General features: G+C 43.8%; 1 protein-coding gene across 1 annotated transcript in view; it reads left to right on the top strand.

Moving 5' to 3' along the window:
* The first annotated feature begins 2,671 nt into the window (after positions 1-2,671).
* The window catches only part of kif26ab (kinesin family member 26Ab), a 67,356-nt gene continuing 45,148 nt past the window's right edge, over positions 2,672-24,879 (top strand). Inside the window, exons 1-2 of the mRNA XM_069661658.1 lie at positions 2,672-2,790; positions 2,981-3,199. Coding sequence (XP_069517759.1) covers positions 2,728-2,790; positions 2,981-3,199 — 282 coding nt within the window. The 5' untranslated portion in view covers positions 2,672-2,727. The remainder of the gene's footprint in view (positions 2,791-2,980; positions 3,200-24,879) is intronic.

Here is a 24,879-nt window from a genome sequence, read left to right as displayed (position 1 = left end):
CATCGGACGGAGCTGCGGATGGCTGAAATCATCAAGTAGCTTAGTAGAGTTTTATTCAGTGTTGAAACAGATATTCATAGATTTTGATATAGCCTGCAATAAAGTATATTAAAATCGATAAAAACAAAATCGATCACTGCAGTTGATCGTCATCATCATAGTGAGTAATTAAATGTTGTGTATTTGATATTCCCTTGTGGATTAAACAGCTACACTATAATCATAGACACAGCACACTCTGCAGGACTATAATATAGAAGGAAGAACATATAAGGTGAGCTGTGATGAGGTCATTACCGCGTGCCACACTGTGAGACCCTATATGAATATAATGGCATATTAAAGGAAATACGTCGTTAAGGGTTATGGCCAGGATTGTCATTGTGTTTTACATCTTCGTGTGGGCAAATCGGGTGTGAGAGCAGGTCATCGCTGTCTGAGAGAGAGAGAGGGAGGATGAGTGAGTGAGTGACTGAGAGAGAGGGGGGTGAGGAGAGGGGAGTGAGTGAGTGAGAGAGAGAGAGAGGCTGGAGAAACAGAGAGCTGCAGACGCGCAAGGTGCTCCTTCGCTCTCAGACCTGCTCGCGCTCAAACATCAGGGCACGAGCAGCCTCAGGGTGCCTCAAAAGTATCTCACTGGATGTAAGCCTTTTTTCTCTTTTTGCATGCCTAATGGATTGTATCGCTTTATTATCTTCTCGGACTACTGGAAATCTGAGAGGTGATTTTACGCACACGTGCGAGCGCTCACCGTGACTCACTGGATGTCCGGATTAACAAACCTTGTGGATCTTTCTGGAGGGTATGACAGAAATGAATTAGATGGATATACAAATGAAATAGGTTTCCCGAGGAGTGGAATATATATCTTAGGCTACACTCGCAGCCCACATGGCTCTGCCAAACTCATCGGGGTCTCCTGGAGCCGGGAAGCCCAACCCCAGCGTCATAGACCTGGGGACGATCTTCGTGGACTCCGATATCATATTTGGATTTACAAGTCACCTGCTGAAGAGGAAAACAAAGGTAAGTGTATCCTGGGGGTATAACTGAAACACATGTTATTTAAAAAGAGGACTGTTTCATGTTTTTCTGTTATTAAAGTAACGGTAAAGATGACGGAGCAGACAGTTGATGCGCGTATCACTGCTCCTGTCCGGTGTTCAGGACCATGAACAGCACCCCGCAGCATCCTCATCCCCTATCTTTAGCTCAGTCTTCATCGTAGAGTTATCATTAATAACAGTTTTGTTATATTGAACACTTTTTCTAAATTTAGCTGCGACAAATTGACTTTGCCAGAGATTAACTTTTATTTTGAAAAACCAATGCCCCAAGCAGAGCCAGTGGCCATTATTTCAACTAAAGGTCTGATGATTAAATAAAAGGATAGTTTTTATTCACTCCGATCGGCGGTTCGTAACTTAAAGTGGGAGCTTGTTTGGACTACCTGACTTTCAATAATCTACGATAAATCTTTACGCGTCTTAGAAAATCTTTTTTCAGCATACAAATGTTTACAATCCAACGGGAAAACTACTTTAAATGATGGCAGATATTTTATTTGACCTTCTATTCTTCTTATACCCAGTTACTTCTTCCATAATTTTGGTTTTATTTAAAAAAACACACACAAAAAAAACCCAACAAAAAAAAACAGGACAAAAGACTCCGCGTTTCCCTAAATAGCCGCGGTCGTTTGAGGGCAGGAAAAAGAGACAAACTGTTTCAGACGCAGAGAGCAGCAGCTCATCTGGCCACTGTCGCTTACATCATCCACATGAAATATTTAAAGTTTACCAATTAAATATTTAACCTCAGCACCCCCCACCCTGCCAGTTCCAGATACGCTGTTGTGTGCTTTCGCCAGAGGATGGCGCCAGACACCAACAACACGCAGAGGCAAACCTGAGGCTGGAGGGGAGAGGCAACAGTTGCTGCTGCACTGAAACCTCATCATAGATATGGTTATTTGTAATTTACTGTGGTATATTGTCTAAAGATAGAGCAATTAATCAACAGTTAACTAGCGAGGATAAAGTGAGCGTAAAACATCTGAACTTAATTAATCCAACTTTTACTTTGGTAAAATGTGTTTAATTTGAAATTCAACCAAGACAGGAAACAGTATGGAAACCCCAGTACCAGAACCCAGAGCCCTGCTACAAATGTATGTTTTGCAGCCACCTTTACCCCCTGTATTGTAATCCACAACAATGCACTTATAATTAAAAGAAAATCTCAAAGTTTCCAAGGATTTCTGGTTGTTTTTTGGGGGAATGTGGATAAAACGATGTCCAAGACTTGAACCGCATTTCAAAGTTGTATTCTTTAGGGGTAAAATAGTAGTCTAATCTATTCCTGTTCAATACATATACAATTCAAAGAGGTCTAACGCATCACAGCAGCTCTAAACCGTCATATAGTCCCTCCACCGTGCGCAGGAAAAGTTTTCTTCAGCCCTCCCATTCCAGCAGTAACACCGCCTCCTGCGCACAGCTGAGCGCCCTCCTCAACCAAAACTCCTCCGCTGTAAACTTATGGCACACACTCACCAGTTGCCTTCAATCAGCCGCCACTGGTCCTGTACAAGCTGACAGATGACTGGTAACCGTCAGGCAGGTCTTCAGTGCAGCCTATGGCTCCTCTGCCCCGCGCTCTCTGGCGGCAAAGTCCTTTAAGTTTCACGCGGACGTTTTCCCGGAGGAGTTAACTTGATCTGGGAGAATGAGCTCATTTGGGGGCAATTCAGCTTCTGAAGGAAGGGACCAAAACAACCGCATGTTCACTGTAAGTGTTTAACTGCACATGGTTGAGTGTATACAAGGGTTTTGCACGCGGGTTGTATCAGTTCCACCTTGCTCAAAGGTGCGCACTTGGACAGGTGCTCTGTGTTCAAACAGGTCGTCAAGGTGCAAACACACCGTTTCACTCTCACACTTGTTGTCAATCTAACAATAGAACTTTCCTCATGCTAAAGGTGGAGGGATGTCCCAGTGGAGAGTCTCCGGTGACCCCCAGGAAAAGGCTCTACTCGGCGGAGGACGCGCGCTGCAGCAGCCGGCCTCCCCCTGAGGGCGCCGGGTCGGTTTCCATCTCCGAGTCGGAGGAGAAGGGAGGCTTCTGCCAGCAATGTCACAAGAAGGTTACAGAGCTGAAGAAGCAAGCGCTGGCCCTGGCAGACCAGAACTCATTGAAGGTTAGTTTGAAAAAACTTTTTAAGGCCTTACACTTTTAAAAATGTAAAACGTTTTTGATTTCTAGTCAAATTAAGTCGTTAGGGCCACTCTTGTACACAGAGTTTAAACAGAGAGTACTTCTGACTTTTGGCTTTCCCAGTCCAGCTGCACCTGCTCTTAACACTTATATTTAAAGACAATGAAATTAAATCCTCACAATGCTTCATAATGATGCCAAGAAAGCTCTCACCGTCCACTTGTAAAGTTGTTTATTGCATGTATGACTTCAAATACTGGCCTTGGATGTGAAAACGGTCGCTTTTGAGACTTTGAAAGTGGCCCATTGTTTGGCTAAACAATGCTTATCTCTTTATTTTGCTGCTGGGTGTGTGTGTGTGTGTGTGTGTGTGTGTGTGTGTGTGTGTGTGTGTGTGTGTGTGTGTGTGGAGGGGAGGGGGGCTCATGTTGGAGACTGCGGAGGAAGTTAAAGTCCCAGTCGACCTTCGCTGTGCATTGAAAGTGTTCCTGTATGGCTGCTCCCACAATTCCCACCGCTGTTAAATATAGGCCCTGAGACTGCTGCCGTTGTTGTGGTGTGCCGGGGTTTGCCCCCCTCAGGTCGGTTCTCCTTTGTTGAGAGTTCCAAAGTCAGATTGGATTTCGGCTCTTCAAGGTTCACCCCAAATCGCACATCAGCTGTAGTTCAGGTGGACGAGGGACAAGGGGGCATTTTTTGAAGCACCTGGTGCTCTCTGAGACGTCTGCATGTGTGGTCTAATCAGATCTGTGTTCAGGTATCATATGAGTCCGTCCCGTGAACACATTAAACCAACCCCTACCTGCTATTATCCGGCATGGGAACTGACCTCCCCTTTTTACTGTGGGACCCTCCAGCAGCACTTTGTGGCCTTCACCAGGTGCTCAGAGACGAGAGCAGCCCCCTTTCCCTCCTATTTTGCACTTGTTGATAGCTAAATTGGGCCTTAATTCCGGGGTGGCAAACGGTGGTGGCAGGGTGCTCTTATTGTGACAGGGTTATGGTATGGGCTTCTTTAACTGAAGGATAATAAACCCATTGTCTTTGCCCACCTGTAAGGCCTCATAGGATGGCTGCAGTTATGGATGATCGCTTCCAAATTGCTTCCTCCGAGGAGTGAATAAGGTCAGAGGGGTCACTCAGGTGGACTTCTGGTGTGTCTGGGATAACGCTACCTGCTTTGGTTTGGCCCGTGTTGTGTCTGTGGTCGTCATGGGAAAAAACGAGACTGTTTACCCGAGGTCGCACTTCCCCTCCCTCCCCATCCGCCCGCCGTCCCGTTTTTTTTTTGAAGAGGAAGTCGGCTCGGTCCCCAGACGTCCCTCACCCCCCCCGTCCTGCATGTAGACGTATTGTTTGAATACAGTAGTAGTAGAGAGTGGATAAAAAAATCAAGGAAGAGTGTTTGGGTTGAGTGAATGTGCTTTTGTACGTGAAAGCGAAGGGGAAAGTTACTGAAGCCTCCCAGACAGCTTTTGTGTTTTCCTGTTTGGGTCGAAAGGAACCTGCTCGCACTATTTCCTGCTAAAAATGTAGCTCAGAGGTGTTGACAACACAGAAGCTACTTGGCCAGAATCAGGAAACTCAAGATGACAAATTATTTTTCATGCATCCCCCTTCATTGGCAGCAATTAAGCTAAATATCTTCATGCTTCTTGCCCCTAAGTTTCTGTCTGCTTCATTTCGAGTGTGTTTAAAGTTTGTTTGACAACTTTCTGTAAGTTAAATTGCACACTTATACTTTAAGACATTGTTTTGAAGGCTAAAACCCAAATTAACTTCTCAGTAATTACCTCCTTCAGCCTGCAAGTTTCAGCTGAATTTGTATATTTATGTTATTCAGACAGCATTAAAAGGGCTCTTGGAAAAATGCCCTTTGCCTAAAGGACAGTCAGAATCAGTAGAGACACTTAAAACCTCCAGACTGGAAATAGTCGAGGGAATTCACCTACTTAATTTGCATAATTAAAACCTACAGTGAGGAGTGACTTCAATAGTGAACAGCAGACAGTCTGGATTCAATAATTGCACACTGTGCTTATTGTGGCTGGACACAGTGGCTAGGTGAGGTATGATGTAAAGAAAGATGATCACTTAAACCTCAGCTTCAAAAACACTAATTAGCTCATTGCTCTAATCAGAGACTCTGTCAACACAGACAGAAAGGACCACGCAGCTGGATTAGCTCCAGCGTTACCTCTTAAATGCTAACTCGTCTCTGCTTTTGTAAGTCTCTGACCTGAGGGGGATACTTAATATTTAGCTTGTTGTGCTGAGGAGATGAAATGTGTTAGTGCTTTTTGTGCCTGGGCCATCAACCACCTCATGAAAAAGTTAAGAGAGTGTCAGTGACAACAATAGGCGTTTAGGTTTGTAAAGAGCCAATAGCCTGGAGTCAATGTGATCTGTAAGGACTATAATTCCTCGCCCGTGGTCAGGCTGGAGCAGCTAAAGACCCCCAGTCACAGTTAAGACAGGAGATCTGTCACTCAATAGACTTACCTTAATAGAATTTGCTGATCCGTGAGTGAGATGACAAAAAGACTTGATCATGGAGACCAAGCATTCAAGGAGGTGCAAAGTTTCTGTGTTCAAAGAATCTTTGAGGAAAAAGTTCTTAATGTACAAAAAAAGTTTACAATACTTGCTGAGATGCCAGATCCAAAATGGAAAAATTTTTCAAACGCGTAAATGTAGCTGGAGCCACAAGCCAGCTAGCTTAGATTAGCATAAAAACACAAAATAGTTGCAAAAAGTGCCTACTAGCACTGTTAAAGCCAACAAAATAACTATTTGTTTAATCCGGACAAAAACAAGTCAAAGAATAAAATCAACACGATATTTCTAAGTCTGCCCCATCTGTATGTCATTGTGAAAAGCCTACAGAAGCTAGCATTATCCCAACTACGTTTGCCAGTTAGCAGCTACAAGCTAGAGGGCCAACTTAATGAGCCCAAAGGAAACAGAAGTCTCTCTACTACAGTTCAGAGGACCAAAGCAGGCGAGGGACAAGTTAAATGTTAGCATAGTTGTAAACAGGCGGCTGAATTTGTGTGTTTACATCTTATATCTCAACGGCTAATTGTGACGATTTTGTATTCCTCTGTGATGAGGCAGTGTTAACAATGTTACTTATAACATTCCTTAACAGACCTTGTACCACTTTCTGATGCCCTAAAATTTGTACCTGTAGATTATATAATCAATATAATAAACATGCAACAACCTGTTAACAACTAGCTAAAACTAACTGCTATTAGTCGACTACAAATATCTAGTAATGTGCAGCCATAGATGTTAGCGTTATCTTTTTCTTGTTCAGGCGCAGTCGTTTCCTGGATTAGCCTCACACATAGAAGACATTTAGTTTTCCGGTTTTATTTAGTTTTCCTTCGTCTTTGTGCTAGGCTAAGCTAAAAACAGCTAGCGGTAGCTTCTTTTCGATTTCTACAGAGGATACAGTGGGGTTTGGTAAGTTAGTAAGAGACTGCTGGTCAGTGATAAAGTCAGCAGAGGTAACACACGCTCATAAATACTAAAGTCTATGAATATACAAGCAGTCTTAGACCTTGTGAGTACACTGACTGATTAACAGAGAACCTCCTGCAGGGCTGTGGTGGCTTAAAGCTCTGGATTAAGTTGAGCTGATGAGGTTGAGGTCAGTTGCATCCAGGTCTTACCTCTCTTATGATCTTTGGCTTCTGGAAATGTGGAAACTGAATTTAGTACCACAACCTAACTGGGTTTCTATGCAGATGAAGGTGTAATGAAGTTCAATCTTTGTGACAGAGAATGAGCAAACAGCCAGTTAATCTTAAATACCGTGCACTGCTGATGTATGCACAGCGTGTCCGAGCCTATTATGGATGGTGTGCGTGATGAATGTGACTGCAGGAATTAATTTGTACAATGAGGCCTTTTGCCAGTTTTTTCATGCCAAGTTCATAAATTATGAGGCTGGTAATTCTCACAAACGACTCATTTGGATTCATGTTTGATTTGCTTTTGCTTTGTTCCTCATTTGACCCTTGATCCACTTTGAGAGCTGAATTGTTTTGTTGTATCCATGTAAGTGTTAGAAATTGTTCCCTGAAGAAGAAAGGATATGAATTAACAAATGTTTCCTGCGCCACATTGTACCATGTGAGTTTGTTTGACTTTGTTTTGTGTATAAGAAACAACGGAGAGTCAGGTCCTGGTTAATGGCTCATGGTCTACATCCCCGGCTACTGTTTCCCAGGCTAGTCAGAGGGAGTGTTACCTCTCCTTTGTTGACTGACCTCTGACCTTTCTGTCAGTTCTCCCAGCCTTTATGGTGGGTTAGGGTTTCAGGGAGCCGACCTGGGCTGGAACAGGTGTATGCTGCCCGTTTCGCTGTAGGAGGGCAGACGACAGGACGGAGTGACTGGCAGATGGATCGAAAAAAAGACTGTGAAAAACAGCCCCTCCGGTTGTGAAACCTGAGCTAACCTAGAGTTAAAACAGAGCATGACCATATTATTCTATTCACCTCTAAGCACCTGAGCCCCCTGAGGCTCTCTGTGGTATGTGTGTGTGTGTTGTGTGTCTGCTCAGCGGTGCATGCACTCCAGAGAGCCCAGGAGGAGATGAGAGACGAGACGGAAGAATGGAGGAGACTCAGGAGGCTGAGTTTCATCCCTGCATGCAGTGTGACTCCTGCTTTATGGCATGTGGCTGTATTAAACCGCCGAGTAATAATCTGGTGTCAAGTGGTGCACAGACCACAGACATCACTCATAGCGCTGCCGTGCTGCACTGTATCTGTGAGCCTCGGCGGCATGCAGCTGTTCACTGCCACTTTACCTCAAGTCTCCACGGCTTCATTCATTCCCTCATTCGGTAGCTGACAGCCTTCACTTTGTGTGACAAATTTGCATTCACTGCGCTTCTTTTATACTCACCGTTCAAGCTCGGTATTGAACCAATAGTTTGTTGAAGGTGGCTGAAACGTGTCCATAGCACCAAGCATGAAAAAAACATGAAACCAGGCTTCAATTAACTCATCTTAATTTTTGCATCGATAACTTGGATGCTTGGAAAAAAATGTTTTTCATTCCCTTTCCTATTTCCAGGTAGTCACATCTGGTCCTGCTTTTAAAGGTAGCTTTCACTTTCTAACCTTCAGGCAGCTCTGGAATGAAAGCCATATCTTCACAATATCAGCAGTTTCATTTTACATCTTTAATTTGGTGAGCTGGAAGTGAATTGACCCCAATTGTGGCTACCCGGTCCACTACTTATCGCAATTGGAATGGGTAAATTGCTACGAGGCAGAGTGCAGGAAATGGGTTCAGGGTGCGCAGATGCAGGGGCTGATGATGGGTCTGGTCGGAAACTGAGCTGTAGTGAGCCTGATGCTCATCATCTTTCTTTGGTAGGATAGTGAAGGAATCTATAGGAGGATGAGGAATTTTCCACCTGGAATATTTGCCATTCCTTACGGCTGCACTGCGCTGAACATAGAACAGGAGTTTACTGAGTTGCAGATTTCCTTTACACACACACACACACACACACACACACACACACAAACAAATACATCATCTGCATACAGAGGCACGTGCATCGGGTCAACCTTTGTGTGGGTTCACACACATGCACATATGCACAGAGTTTACCTGAATGTGTCCTCTTTTGGCCATCTGGCCCTTTCTGGTGCGGCTGCACGCCACTTTAATGTCTACAGAGAGCCGTCCAGATGTTCCCTCAGTTCCCTGTCAAGGTGAGAAGCGCTATTTAGAGCTGCTAAGGCCTGGGAATTTACTCTGCGGCATTAAGTTATTGTAAAGTTAGCACTTCTTCTCTCATTCACTAAAGTCAAATATGTAAAGTCAACCTATTATCCTCAACCGCTATTCAGTAAAGACATTCAATCAAAGAGTGGGACTTAGGAGAGCAGCTGCACCATTACCTTATAATGAGCTGATGAGAAAGCAATAAGCTACCAGCCATGAAACTTCACGCTTGGCTGAACGTCTTAGCCCTTCTTAAATCTCTGTAAATGTTAGTCTGGAATTGTCCGTCGCATTTAGAAAGATCTGTATTCTGAACAAAGAACTGGTAGCCATATATTGTGATTTAGTAAGATTGTAAAAGTATATCTTGTTTTGCATAAATAGTAAGAAAAATGTTGTTTTCTTTCTTTATTTTTCTTGCCAAGATTGGAAAAGATTGATACCACTCTCAAGGCTGTCTGTTAAGCATAACAACAGGGCGATGGTTAGCACCCTAGCATAACACACAGACTTAAAGCAAACAGCTAATCTGGCTCCATCCAAAAGGGACGACTAGCACCTGTTAGGCTCACAAAAAAAAATCATTTGAAGTAAAGACAGAGTTGTGGTTTTAAGTTGTAAACTTGCTAACAGGCAGACTTTTTATGATGGCTAGTTGTTTCCCCCAGTTTGAGTTTTAATGTTAAGCTAAACTAGCTGTTTCCCCCTGTTTTAGTCATAATGTTAAGCTAAGCTAGCTGTTTCCCCTGTTTTAGTCATAATGATAAGCTAGGCTAGCCGTTTCCCCCTGTTTTGGTGTTTATGTTAAGCTAGGCTAGCCGTTCCCCCTGTTTCAGTGCTAGGCTAGCTGTTTCAGTCTTAATGTTAAACTATGCTAGCTGTTTTCCCCTGTTTCAATCTTAATGTTAAGCTAGGCTAACTGTATCCCGTCTGTAGCTTCATATTTAACAGACATTTATGAAAGGAGCGTTTTCTCATCTAAACTTATGACAAGAAAGTGAATCACCAAATTTTCCAAAATATCTATTCCTTTAACATTAGCAACATGCTAGCTAGCATTGACTTGGTAGGAGTGGTCGTTTTCAGATAGTATAATCTTAATCATGGGGTCTGTTAATAGCCAGTCACCTTTTGTTTTAATATAGACTTGACGTAGTCAGACATTAAAAACCCAGGCCTTGGACTCCATATGTTTTTTTAAGAACCATTTTTTTACTGAATTCTTTGAATTAAAGCTCCAGGAAATGCTGACATTGTGACAACACCTTTATTCTTTAGCTGTTTCTCATTGTTTGTTTATTTGAAAAATGATTGCCATGCATAATAGCACTTGTCTGAATGGGTTTACTGCTGTTTACTGAAGGATTTTGTGTTACAATGAGCCAGACTGAAATGAAACAATGGATCTGCAGTCTGGGCTGACAGGGCGATGTGTTAGAGCACAGCACAGGTCTGCGGAGCTTGAGAACAGAGCAACAAAGGCAGAAATGTCAACGAGCAAAGAACACAAATGCAACAAGAAGTGAAGCAGTGGGAATTAATCAGTTTGACTTTTTAATTTAGGGTGAGCCGCCCGTGTGTGTGATTCTGTGTCTATGTTTGTTTTATGCTATCTATGGGCTCCTAAAGCCTGGCTCCATATGTCACGGTGAAGTGAGACGTACTCGATCCAGACAGACTGCAGGCCATTATGGAGTCTGATTCAGACTATTGGAAAAAACATAGTAGTTGAGATAAATTTTCAAGCGGGTACACAGACACTGAGGAGCACTGAGTTGGAGGTAATCTCCTGCTGGCTCCATAAAACGCCTCAATTGACAGCAGGCCTTGTGGTAGCAGACAAATCGCCTGGCTTATAGCAAAGTGCTGAAAGAGAATGCCAGCGCTGTGTATCCTTGCCAAGATGGATATGCAGACAGCAAACTCCGGGCTGTTTGGGGCGTGGCTCTCTTGCTCTCAGCAAACAGCGGATCAGTGGAGTATGGTGTCTAAGTTGGATTTGACATTGCCTTGTTTGCTTTCCTCTTTTGGCAGATGTTAAGTGTTGGAGGTTGATGTTAGAGAAGCAGGTTCATAAAAGCTGTGATAAATGTTTACTAGGAATGAGCGACCCCTTCTTTCAACAACTGTTGTCAGTTTGCCAGGAGCAAGCCCTTTAACTGTTTATTTTTGGCAGGAACTGTGATTTTATTTCCTCATTTCCCTCCACTACATGTCACATTCACACACTGATGGCAAAGGCTACTATGCAAAGTACCAATCTCCAATAAGACCGAACTACATTCATTCACTTGGAGAAATTTGGAGTTTAGTGTCTTGCAAGTGTCTTGCCTACCTTGACATGTAGACTGTAGCCGTCAGGGATCGAACTACCAACCTTTCGATTCTGATACGACTGACTCTACCACTGAGCCACAGCCACCCTTGGTGTTAGCGCAGGAAAACTGTAAACACAACGCTGTTACTTTATCACCTCCTAAACTTGAAATTGTTAACATGTTCACAAACATTTACACATCAAGCTGACATGGGGCAACATTCATATGGTCTCATGTTTCTGGCCATATGCCAAATGCAAGTCAAAAATACCCTCTCCCTTTAGCTCTGTTTTGGTCTCCACCAACTCCTGAGACATGCATGCTTTCTTTAGAGCCTTAATACTCCACCTGTCCTCACTAGCAAGTTGCTAACTTTATCCTTGTCATTTTTAGAGCTGATGAGCAGGTTGGTAATTCTTTACTCTAAAAAAATCCCAGCAGTTACGTTTCTGTTTATATCTACTGGGGAGATTTTAATATATCTGCAAAGCTAACCTGTCCATTAGCAGAGGAGCCCCCCCAATGACCAACAGTAGTAAACTGCGCAGCTGCTGTGTGAGTGCACCGTTGTGCTTTCATGTCATATTTCTATATATATGCCCGGCTGACAGTATGCATTCATCTCTGTGTGATTCTATTTGTGTTTGTGTAATAGCAGATGGATTGTGATGGCTCGTGTTGTGATTGGTAGGTGCCTTGTGTTAAGTCGTCTCACCGGTCTCCCCGGCTATGCGTCAGGCTATTCTTTATGGTCAGGAGCTCATTCTGATACGTATATAGTGCTCTATAAATCTCCGCGCGGTGTGAAAATGCCAGTCAAAGTTCACGCTGCTCATGTTCATTTCATGCTTGAGCGTCCAGCTCTGTGAGCGAGGACGAGCGTGTGTATTGATGATGTGTGAGCGTGCGTGTAAGTACCAGAGGAAAAAGAAAGAGATGAAGCACATTCAGAGTCCCTCCATCCTTTCCACTTTGCTGCAGAAGTCGTCCATCTTTTTGAACTTAACTGCTACCAATTTATGATTGCATTATTACAGGCGGTGTTTTATCCTCATTCCTACACAGGGGCCTGGTGGTGGTCTGGTTAATGGAGAAGGTGATGGAGAAGGTGACTGGACGCTGCCATTACTCTGGTACTCAGTGGGCTTTAGGGTGCATATGATGAGATCTGATTTTAGCCCTGCTGTTTGCCACACCTCATACCCTAATTAGCTTAATTATTAGCCTGTATGTATACATTCTCTCATAGACATCTGGAACCTCAAATTAGCACCAAAGCATGTGCGTAGGAAAAGAAAAAGAAGTGTTTCAGTCTACATTTTTCTTCCATAATTGAATGACTTGGCTTTGCAATTTGCCTGCTGACATTATAAAGGAAATAGCAAAGCATTGCATTCTACCAAATGGCAGCAAAGTTGCTTTTATTCCCATTGAAACTGTGTTGCTGAATTTCCTAACATGCGGAACACTGAAAAGGTCAGCCTCAGCTGTATGTATTTTCATAATGGATTTTCACCAGTAAGAAGTCAATCACGATATAGAAGCAGTGCTGTTTGTCTTTGATTGGCAGATCTGTTTTTTTCTCACATTTGTGCACCTTAGGAAAAACATTTGGGACATTTCTAGAGGTTCTGAACTCTCATAAACATCGTGAGTAATGCTACTTTGGTATAGCTTGACTTCTCTGTATCATATGGCTGGGTTTAAAAAATCAATTTTTTCCGATTCAAATCGATTCTCATTTGACCCAATAACAATTAATAAATCCTGAGATCGATATTTAAAAATATTTGTAAAAACGTGTCTGATCACTCACGTTTCTGAGCGTTCCTGAACGCAACAGCCATCTCCCCAAAACACGGCAGTGAGGGAGACATGCCCGGACTTGTTTACTGCACCTACTACAGAGACATCAGTGATCGCCAACGGACTCTTTTTATTGTGTGTGCGTCCATGAATATGTAAGTTAGTTTTGCACTGATGTTTATGTTACTCTCTGTTAGAGTCGGCTTTGGCCATAATATGCCTTTCCCCCATAACTCTTAGTCTTGTGTGGTTTTGTTCTTCGTGCTATGAGATCTTGTGGCCAAATCTTGAGCAAGGTGAACTCCAACTCCAATAATCAAAACCATGAGCCAGATGTACAGACTAAAAATCTGAAACTGGAAAAAAAGTTAATTAGCTGTCTAATTCATAAAATTGTTAATATTGTGTTGACTGTTTGGGGTCAATTCTTATTGTAAACATTAAACATTTTGATAATACCGCAGGTTAGAGGTGCATTGATATTGTAACTGAAATACCCCTAACCAAATCGACATCGAATAGAATCGGAAATCGAATAGAATCGCGACCTTGTGAATCGGAATCAAATTGAATTGAGAAATCCTCATCGATACGCTGCCCTACTGTATCATAGAAACAGATTAATACCTTCTTTGCTGCAACTTTTCTTCATATTTTGTGACTCATCCAATGTTTGTTGCACAGAAAAAGCACCAGAGTGATAAAGATGACAGAGAAAGAGGCACTTCCTGCTTTTTAAGTCTCCTCAATGTTGATAAAAGCCTGACATTGTGCCTTTAACTTTGAGAAACAGCAGAAAACTCGCTCATAAGTTGTGTAATGATGAACTTGGCTGCCATTTTTCCCTCTTGTGAACTCTTACAGTAAACACATTTACTTTGGAGGTCACTCGTGGGTGAAAAAAAAAAGCGAAATGACGGTAATTAATTTATATTCAGATCAGCAGAGATGTACGATGCCATCTTGAGCTTGTCATTACTCCCTGTGGATGCATGTGGAGTAAACCTCTCTCCCATGAACCCTCTCCCATTAATAGATCCGTCCTTTATGCTTCCTCTCTTGTTACTGCTGCTCTATTTTATGATGTCACTCTCTCCGCTGAAGAGCTCTGGGCTGTTTTATCTCCTTCGTGTGTGTCGGGCACTTAAACTTAAACCTCTCTGTTTACGAGTCCCAAACTGCCTCTCCATCCTCTGCGTTTGCTTCTCAGTATCGGCTCGGCAACATTCATAAAAGCCCGGCTATCCTCGCTGTTGTGGGAAAGTCGCTGTTTGGCCTCAGTGTGCAGACCCCCAGCTGAGTGCCTGACTCCCATGCTAAGTGTGATTAAAGAGAGTTTGTGTATACTTACAGGTTTATCCTGCTTTTAGTTTGTATTTTGTCTCTACATTCTGGTGTTTTATTCTGAAATTCCCATCATTCATGTGGTGTGTTTAAGGTACTCAACTGCTTTCAAAGAAGCATTTAAAGCAACACAATTATAGTAGGTGTTGTTTACTGCGCTAAATTTATGCATCAAACACAAACATTGCAGGAATGCCTTTGAATGTGTCTGTGCAACATGGAATTGCTTCCCTCTCTCAGATGCCCGCTGAAAAGGAGGGAAGCTCCTGTTGAGCTCACCTGTGACTCTGGCCTTGGTGAATTCCTGCATAGCTTCACTGTTCGCAGACGGAGCAGGATGCTACTGTTGTGTTCAGGTCCTCTGACCCTTGGCTGTGTCTAACTCACCAACCCCCTTCTCTACCCAAGAGCAGCAGCAGCCAAACTTACAAAATAAGGGTCATTCTCTGGTGTCCACTGCAAGTCCAGACGCGGTATGTGGTCAAACTGAAATGTGTGGTTATATTTACACACAGGTTTTACAGGTTGTGTCAGCCAAAGTTTGACGTTGGAGCGATCTGTTGGTTTCCAAGGAAGGCCTTAGTCATACAAAGCCATGCTGGCCTTTGTCCGGAAACAAATCATACCGTCAGAATCTTTGGTTGAACTCTTATTTTGGTAGCAACTTTAAGCTGTAAAATGCTCAAATTGCGATTTTCCCTTTTCCATGTTCTGCTGCTGACCTCTGACCCCAAACATGCATCTCTACACATGTGTGTTTCATTTTTATAAAACTGCCTCCCCGTCCATGTGAGCCGCCTTCAATGACCTGCCTCCACCGCCGTGACACGGTCATTACCACATCCATCTCGCCAGACTTTTCCCCCCTCCTCCCTATTCTGTCCGTCCACTGACCCCTCGGCCTCGCCTCGTCCCACGCTGGGCATTTATGTCTTCATCTCTTTGTGAGGGAGAGGCTGTTTTGGCTGCAGCGTTCAATGGAGGGGTGAAACCCTGGCACACTTGAACTCCTGCTGCAGACCACATTTGAACTGAATTTGACCTGTGATGATGTTTTCATCCCTTTTATGCTCTTCTTCCCTCGGCTTAAGTGCACACACATCTAAAGTCTGTTTCATCAGAGGTTCGCTCCCATGCTTGAAGGCCGTTCAGAAAGTGATTCCTGCTCGAGTTGTTAAGTTATAAAGCGTGCTGTAAAAGCTCTACAGTAGCCATTGAAAGTCATGGTGGCGCTGTGGGGATGGATGCACTCGAGGCTCCTGCAGCAGCTGAACAATACTTAATTAGCTCATAAACAAAGGCTAGTGGGGGATCAGAGGGGGCAATCAAAGAGTCCCGCTCCCTTTGAGCTTCTCTCACTGTCAACAAAGCAGCTCTAATGGCCCCGTCACTCCACTTGTTGTGTCTCACCGTGGTGTGCTTCCTGGCTACATAAAAGGCCCACATTCCAAAAAAGAGCCTTGGACAAGAGAAGATACCGTCCACACCTCCCTCGGCCTCCCCACTGTCCCCCCCCTCTCTCTCTGCTAGATATTGACATTGCTCCTCGGCTCACCTCCTAATGTGTGTATGTTTGGTTCCCCGTGGCGACCGAACCTTTCATCTCTCCTCTTTCAATCTTGTGTCCGTGACTTTGGTGGTCTGTTTTATTGCCGTTCCTTTGTGTGATGCTGTGCTGGCACGCTGCTGGGAGCCTGTGAGGAAGTGCAGAAGGAAGACGGTGCCAGGCTCTGCAGAGGTTATCCCGGCTTGGCGTGAATACAGGTGTGTAAGTGATGTGTTTGCACTGGACAGCAAGTGTGTTATTTTATGTATGTTTGCACACGAGGCAGGCTAAAGAAAACAGACGTCCTCCGCCACAAGGGGACAAGCACGGCAGCAGGTCGCAGGCAATCTGGGCTTGTTTGTGCGACTGTGTTATCATCTCCTGTTTCCTGTCAAAACAGGAAAAGACAGGGGCGAAAATGGAGGCTAGGAAAGTGCTGCCTTGATGTGTGTTGGCTGGAGGTCCAGCTCCGCCTGACAGTGACCCTCCCGGCCAGGAAAAACAGACCCGCTCAGGGCGTAACCCACAGCGGGATACTGAACGGCGTTATTTTTATCACTTTCACAAAGCACAGCAAGGGATGCTTTTCCCAGCTGTTGACACAGGTCCGGGTCGTTTTTGCCTCCAAAAGAGGGCAGGAGCAGCAGGCCGAGAAGGCGAGGGAGACGTCCCATCTTCTCTTTGGCGCACGATTGTAGTCTCTGTTTAGGAAGGGAAGTCCTTTTTGACATTCGGCTAATCATGAAAGCAAGACACTCCTTTTCTTTGGATGATCCCAAGACCTCCATCACAATAGTTTTTCCGCCAGGCAGGAGTTGTCGTGTGATTTTATCCATCCATCATATATTTGGATGGCACAAAGTTGACCTCCTAAATGCTCGTTTACTGCGAGTGCATTCCAGACAGTAGTGTCAATATCAGTGTGGTTCAGGAGGTGGATTACTGCTGATGGCATGGCAGGTAAAGGCCCCGCCGTCTGCTGTGATAGGGCTAAATGAGAAGGCATGGACAGGCACGCTGCACAAACAGCTGATTAGCGAGTCAGCTAATTATTGACTGTTGAAAATGATAACCATCTCCTGCTCTGCTCTGCTCAGGGAGCCACTGTGTAAAAACTGAGAGTCCCTCTTGTGGAATTCCAAGAGTTTGAGGGAGAGCTAAGTTTAGCTTTATGGGGTCTTTAAAAAAGAAGAATGCTTTTGTTAGATTGACCAGATTGCAACAAGCTGGCTTTTCTGCTTTTGTTCTCCCTGCAATAACTCTGCACACTGATGTTAGAGCGACCACAACTTTTATTTTATGTCCAAAAGTAGCAATAAACAGCTTGCACTACAAGTTTGACCTCACAGGCGATGAGATTCCTTCCGTTTGTTTTATGTGATGAGTATCTGAACATGCGATCAGACAGGTAAACATCAGCGATAGATCCGTCAGCACGTAGAGTCCAGGCTGGCAGCAGCGGCCTGCTCCTGTCTCCGTGATCCAGATTAAGATACGGCCGTGTGCTCGCTGACTGGGGTCGATGTCATCAGCAGGGAGGTCGGAGTTCATTTGTCTTTCCTGACAGACCTTCAGGTGGTGTTCCAGCACTTGGGCAGAAGGCCACACCAACGCTGACCTCAGTGAGTCACACAATTAGTTACCCTTTGACCCCTAAGTCCTGCAATCAAACCCTGAGCATGAAGCGGGCATGCTTCTGCATCCCCAAGACCCATTTTACATATGAGTGTCTGTGTGTGTGCGTGTGTGTGTCTGTGTGTGTGTGTGTGTGCAGCTCAGAGAGGCACAGATGCAGCATGTGATTCACCCTGACATGATCTAATAGCTCTGAGCTTCTTCGTCTTATGTTATTAAAACACAGCATTTGGAGCCATGCATAAAAATTTACACCAACACTTAATGATAAATCTGGCAACTTTCCATTTTCCACTCATAAATATATAAAAGATCCATTAGTCTGCAGACTGTACAGCTCTTTGCTCCTTGAGTGTTATTTAACTGCTCTTTACTGTGTTTCTCATGCTCTTAAGTGCAATTAAAGCGCATCACTCAGGGCTTATGCAAACAGACAGACTCTTTTGAGTACCATTGTACCCTTGAGCCTTAAAGTATATATCTCATCGCAGACTCAAGCTTTCCATTCTCACTTTGTTTGACGTGTTCCATCCTGGCTGTGCGCCTGTGAACACGCAATTCAGAGCGGCACTGCAGCTTCCCTCTGTTTCTCTCAGGGTTGCGTGTTTCTCCAACAAGATGAATTCCTCCTGTTGTGACATTTCATATGAGCAGGCAGAAAGAAAGGTCCCCGAAGAATGTGAAAAAGCACAATTCAAGACAAGAACTCGGAGCTCAACACAAAGCTGCCAACAGATCCAAGGTTATCTCTTCATTTCGCGATGTGAAGTGACAGCTGCAATGTCCTTGTCGGCCCCCACGTCGGCGTCCGTGACATGAGCATGGAGACAGTTTTGTAACTTGTTCGTGTTTTGTGTTTGAATGTGCTGGGAAAAAGGCAAGATTGGCAGCCTCACTCCACAGTTATCTTGTATCTCCTTCAAAGGTGATTTGTCTGACCTCTTAGTGTGTAGAGGCTTGTTTTAACAGGTGGAAATGTTAAAGCCTTCACAAAATGGCCTGCTTTAGAGGGTGATGCTGATCAAAGTCTTCTGGTTGGTTGGTAGGTCCAATACTTTGTTCTTCACTTAATAGCCTACCTTCAAAACTAGATTTCTATCAGCCTTGGCTATAGCTGTCTTGTCTGTGCTAAGTATGTTGAATTGTTATGTTACTAGTACGTCTTAAAAAGACTCTGTACTGTAATTTGTGCTAATTAGAAAATGCTAGCATGCTAACAGCCTTAAATAAGCTTGTGCACATGGTGAATATTCTGTTCAAGTGACTTACTCTGTTGCATTAGCATGTAGGCCATATTTTTATCAGGAGCATGTTAGCGTGCCAACGTTAGCATTTAGCTGTACATAGCTGCTAACATGGCTATAGATTGTGGCCTGTTTTCAGGTCGTGAAGTGTTTTAAGAGGAATTTTTTCAGTTTAAATCATTGCATTGAGTTTAAATCATTGCATCCATTAGCCTCGGCTATTGCCCACATGTCTGTGCTAATTCTGTGGATTTGTTAAATTATTTTATATGCCAAAAGGACATCTATATCTTAAATGGTACTAGGCCTATACTAATTGGCAAATGCTAGCATGCTAACATCGTAAATTCAGCTGGTGAACACGGTTAATATTTTGTATGTGACTTCCTAGCATTAGCATGTAAGCAACATTTTTATTGTGAGCTTGTTAGCATGCTGAGGTTAGCATTTAGAGCTGCTAGCATCGCTGGAAGTAAGTGTTGTAAGAGGAATTTGTTCCATTATAAATCATTGCATAGAACACTTAATGAGAAAGTTAATGAGATTTCCGTTAGCCGTGGCTATAGCCCACTTGATTTTTTACCTTATTCTATGTGCTACCAGGCTGCTAAAAAGACACTTTATAGTATTTTGTGCTAATTAATAAATGCTAGCATGCTAACAGCCTAAAATAAGCTGGTGAGGTGAACATGGTAAATATTCTGTTCATGTAATATTAGCATGTAAGCACCACATTTGCATGGTTGTAAGTACGTGTTGTATTAATGAGAAAATGACTTCCAAAAGATTTCCATTAGCCTCATCTATAGCCCACTTGTCTGTTGTGAATATGTTGATTTGTTCCATTATTTTATGTGCTAAAAGTTCATCTATGTCTTAATTGGTACTATATTTATTACTTATAGCAAATGCTAGCATGCTAACATCCTAAATTTAGCTGGTGAACATTGTTAATATTCTATATATGTAACTTACTTCCTCATATTCGCGTGTAAGCAACATTTTTATTGTGAGCTTGTTAGCATGGTTAGGTTAGCGTTTAGTTGTAGAGAGTTGCTGGCTGAAGAAGAATTTGTTCCATTTTAAATCATTACCAAATGAAAACATTTAGAAACAAAACCGAAATGAAAAATTCACCCAAAGTGAATATTACTTGTCCAACCAATCCTCCCCAAACCATGTGAATACTAAGTGAAATGGTTGGAGTTGATTTTGTTGGGGGCCATGAGGCAGTTTGTAGGATTCTATTGTTCCTAAAAGACAATTGTGCCAAAATGTGGCAGTGAAAAAAAATTGATAAGCCAAGCATTTTCTAGGACGGTGAATTGAAATCCTTCAGACTCAGTAAGTGGATTAGGGTGCATTATTCTCCACCAAGATAGTTCAGCCTACTTCCTTATCTCGCTGATGTTCAAATGAATGTGTCTAGACGTCTCAATTAGCAGGGAAAAAAAACAAAAAGAAAACAGATAATGGTTAGTTCTTATCTCGGTGCATATTTTCTATCAGTACTTTCCAATGTGTACCTCTCATAAACACACAACAGCTTCCGTTAATGTAACCCTTCCTGGCAGAAAGCCCTGAGATGATGTTTAAATTTCTATTATTAGCGATAATTGTGTCCTCAGAGAAGTCATTGGCATGGTAATGACATCTTTCATGATAAATTAGCATTCCCCCCTCTTTCTGTCGTACCTACACTGGGCTGTTGCACCAGACTGATTCTGCCGCTCGCAACTCTGCCGCTCCATTGTTCTGCCGACACGCAGCATCTTTGTGCGACACAAAAGCATGTCACTCTCTGAGATAATGCTCGGCAAACTGGGAGAGGATGGTTTAGGGACGCTCACCTTGGCTCAGGATGATTTGTGTTTGCTGTATGAACACATTTAAGGAGCCAAAATGGGGGGACTAACCTTTAGCTCGTCCTATAGTCCCTGCAGCTTTGTGATGCTAAGCAGTTAGCCTGTTGCTTACAAATCGGCGCTAACACATGGGCCGATAAGTGAAAATTGAGATATCCGCCAAATAAAAAGGTGCCTTGCTCAACAATAACCACTCTCAGAGTCTCATTATGCACACAGACTCAATCTATAGAGTGTTTCCATGTGTGGAGAGCGAGTGGGAGGGAGGCCGAAACTCCAGCAGCAACAGAAAACTTGAATATTTAACAATATGGCAGCTTGCCAGCATAATTACTGCACCGTCCATTCCAGAGGGGAAGTGGAGAGAATAATCGTTGTAGGATACTCAACATTTCACCTTGTCATCACTTTCATACCTCTTTATTCTCATGACCAGGAGAGAGTTTCATTAGGCTTCTGTCTGGGATGAAATATAGCAGTAACCATATAAAAAGAGGCCAATATTCTCCCTGTAGATGCATATGTTTATGTGCTGCTTGGTATTTAAATGTTGATCTGAAAATGATGAATTCTAATCATGTTTAAAGTGACTTTTTTCCCATTACACATTCTGGAGAATGCTGATGAAGATATGCAATTACTTCTGTTTGAGCATGAGCAACTCCTTATGCGTTTTCCTTTCGATTATTTACCCCTTGTGCGCACGCCGCCGTGTCACACTCTCCTCTCCGCGAGGCTGAGGGAGTCCTGCGACGGAGATTAGCTGCCATAAGCTTTAGCAGCAGTTTGTTTTCTCTCTAAATAAACTGCGGGGAGCTGGGGGTGCTCTGTTTCCCAGTCAAAGTGAAAGAGTCCTCCTGTAGAGCGTGCTGCCGTGTTTGCAGCTCTCTCGGTGTGACAATTCAGACAGAGTAGAAGCAGGTGGCTGTCATCGCTGTGTGCAGACTGAATAGGAGTTTGAAATGCAAGTGAAGTAGTGGTTTGAGCTGTTGGAAGGAACTGTTGTATCAGGATCTGCTGGGCTCTGAGTGTTTTGGAGTGGGCTCTCGGACGAAAATAGATCTCTCAACGAGCTCCAGTGGATGGAAACGCTGAAAAGTGTTTGAATTTCACTTTGCACACTAATGAGGACGTTCAGATGTATGCATCAGTGTTTAATTCTGACTTTAAATGTTTGGTTTAAGCTTTTAAGTGCAGTGTTTTTCTCATGAAACCACAGATTTAAATGAGAAAACCAAATGTCAATCCCTACTTTTCCTTGTTCCAGATGATTTTTAACCCTCTTTCCACCTCTCCCTCCCCCCTATGCCCTCGCTTTCACCTGCAGTTTACTGCAACACCTGGCTCCTGCCTATACCCAGCTTGCCTGTTGAATTTTTCATGACGTTCTCATTCTGCTTCGTTTCCACAGGCAAGTCTGGTCGGGTGGGGGGGGGGGGGGGAGAGAAACTACCTTGAGAGCGTCTCGGAGCCAAAAATCAGCCATTCTAATTAGAAGTGCACAATAGTTGGTGGAAGTGTACATAAACACAATCCAGCGTGTCCCTGGTGAGGACAGCATAGCAAGCAGCCCTGCCGCTGCCGCTGCTGCATGACTTGTTTCACGGCAGCCGGGGGCAGGGATGTGGAAAATATTTGAACAGGATAAAAAAAATGTTCATCCTTCTAGTTTGTGTAGTGAGGCAGCTGAGCATGGCTCTTTTTCACCGTGTTTTTTTTCTGTGCAACAAAGAGCTTCATCTCTGGAATCTGTTTACTTCTGATGAAGATGTCAAATTAAGACGTCTTTCTGGACGTGGCTTTCCTCCCTCTTTCGTCGAGTCTCCTGCAAACTGACCTCGTCCGAAGCTGCTGAAAGCTTGACGGATCTGGGCCTGAGACAGCAAAGGCCACCTCGGGTCCACAGAGGAGAGAGAGAGATGTCAGAAAAGGCAGAGAGAGAGAGAGAATGAAGTCTGTCCAAACAGTCTTGTTTTCTTTATGTGCGTGAGCGAACAGGAAAAGGTAATTAACTGGCCAAGTGGCGAAAGGCTGGAGTGATGGATGGGTGCGGTGTAAAGAGACAGCCACACAAGCGGACACACAAACACACATACATGCTTCACCTAAGGTTTAGAAGCCTTTTTATGTAATTACACCTTTATAAACACATATATTAGGCCTCTGTTAGAGGAGCAGCACTCCCTCTGAGGACCATTTGTAGTGGTGACACATCATTACAGGAGGTCGTTAATGGTTGCAGGGTGGTTTGGCAAAGACTCATGAGTGATTACATCTGACTCTATCTATGTTTAACCTCAGGGCCGGCGGGATCTGTGGCCCTTTTATTTTTGATGGACGGTGACAACTGTGTTATGGATGACAGGAGAAGCTTACGGCTGTGTAACAGTGCAGTGTGAGACCAAAACAAACCTACACGTCACACCAGATCCTATCCAGATATCCGAAAATAAGAGCACAACTGTACGTCGTAGTAAATATTGCGTGTCCATTTAAAGCGCGACCCTGCGATCTTTCAGCGGAGGATGTGTCGCGGTGATACTCCGGACAGGTGGGGCTCTCGTGTGTTGAAAGTGTCACTAAGGGGTAAAGCCTATTTGCATTTTCTGTCAGCCGTTCGCTGACAGTTAAAGGGAGGAAAAGGGCTAAATCACGCGGGGGGCAGACAGACTGACATCTGTGGCTGTAAGCTCCTCGGGAACAGATGCTCGATGTCGGGACACTTGGCTGTTCATTTAAGGGAATACTGATGCACTCTAAACAAGGTAATCGTGTGTTTGATCTGAATGAGGGGAAGTTTGCTCTTTGTAATGTGTTGTTTGACTTTGTGAGTCAGCAGTTTAACTTTAATAGGAGCTTATCTATCGGAGGAATGTAGAAATGCAAACCGATTTGCAAAGTTAGAGAAGAAAAGGTCATGATTTTAAGCATAAATCATATTGAAAATCTTATTTTTTAAAGTTAATATAGTTTTCTTGCTCTTTTCTTTGCCTTGTTTTGAGATTTTCTTGCAATCTGCAAAAGAAATTGAGATTAAAATCACAGGATAGGCGGAGAGGCACAAGATTAGTGATACAGCAGCCATGAAAAGCTTTTGCGTGCGACCACATCTTGAACAAAAGCTAAAAGGGTAAGGGTTTAAAAACCAAATTTCCCATTAGAAAGGTGCAAGCAGCAGATATTTCATCATTATTATTTCATGAATTCTTATTATGTATGAATAAAAACCCCAAAGAGCGACAGGAAAATGAAGCCGCCAGAGATTTCCACGGAGCATGAGTGAATTCATTCCTGCATGCGGTCTGTCTGAGGCTGTATTATCAGCCAGGTAATGACAGTGCGCTTCTGCAGATACTGCTGCTCTGCTTGGCTTAAGTGTCATTACAGGTTTGTTTAATCTTGTCAAGTCAGCAGACGGGGGCCAAACATCTGTTTGATGTGATTTGGTGAGCCGTCCCTTTTTTTTTGTGTGGCGTTCCCACAGAGTTAAACAGCATGCGAGTGTGACATCCTGAGTCATTGTCGTCTCTGCCTCCGAGCAGGCAGTGGTTAAATTTAATGGTCTGTATCCCAGATCTGCTGCTGCACTAAAAAGCTCTACCTGATATCTAATCAGAGGCCCTGCAGCTCTCTGGTTTGGAGAGGTGGATGTGGCGGGGATAGTTGAGAAGGAGCAAGGGGGCTTGAGAGGGGATTACACCGCTGGATGTGTTGCTTTTATCCTGGGAATGTAATCTGCCTTAATGCCCTGCGCTCACCCGGGGCAAGGCCGGCAGCTGCGCTCGTTTTTCTCCCACTTGGCTGTCAGAGCGAGACGAGGCTACCGTGTGGGAAAGCGCCGGCCTGCTGGAAGCTCTCGTCCCCAGCCTGAGATCTGGATTGGGGTCCTGCGGTTTATTGGGGGGCCAATCCCTTTGAGACTTCAGGAGACGGTGTGTGGCGAGGGTCAACACCGTCTCGGGCCGGGTAAACAGAGATGGCGCAGGAAGGGAAAGCTGCACTGTGTGGTCCCGATTTTACAAGAAATGCAGTCATAGGAAGTACTTAAGAATGGTAATGTGTAAACAGGACTCGTGCTGGTGAGAACAACACTTAGTGAGGACAGATATAAAGCGGTACAGAGTTGTACGGACCGTTTGAGGAATGTTT

Source organism: Semicossyphus pulcher, unplaced genomic scaffold (genome assembly GCF_022749685.1).
Source record: "Semicossyphus pulcher isolate SPU_LCO1_2020_fin unplaced genomic scaffold, fSemPul1.0.p SCAF_14, whole genome shotgun sequence".
Lineage (NCBI taxonomy): Eukaryota > Metazoa > Chordata > Actinopteri > Labriformes > Labridae > Semicossyphus > Semicossyphus pulcher.
Note: the sequence above shows the minus strand (reverse complement) of the source record. Positions and strands in the feature narration are given on the sequence as shown.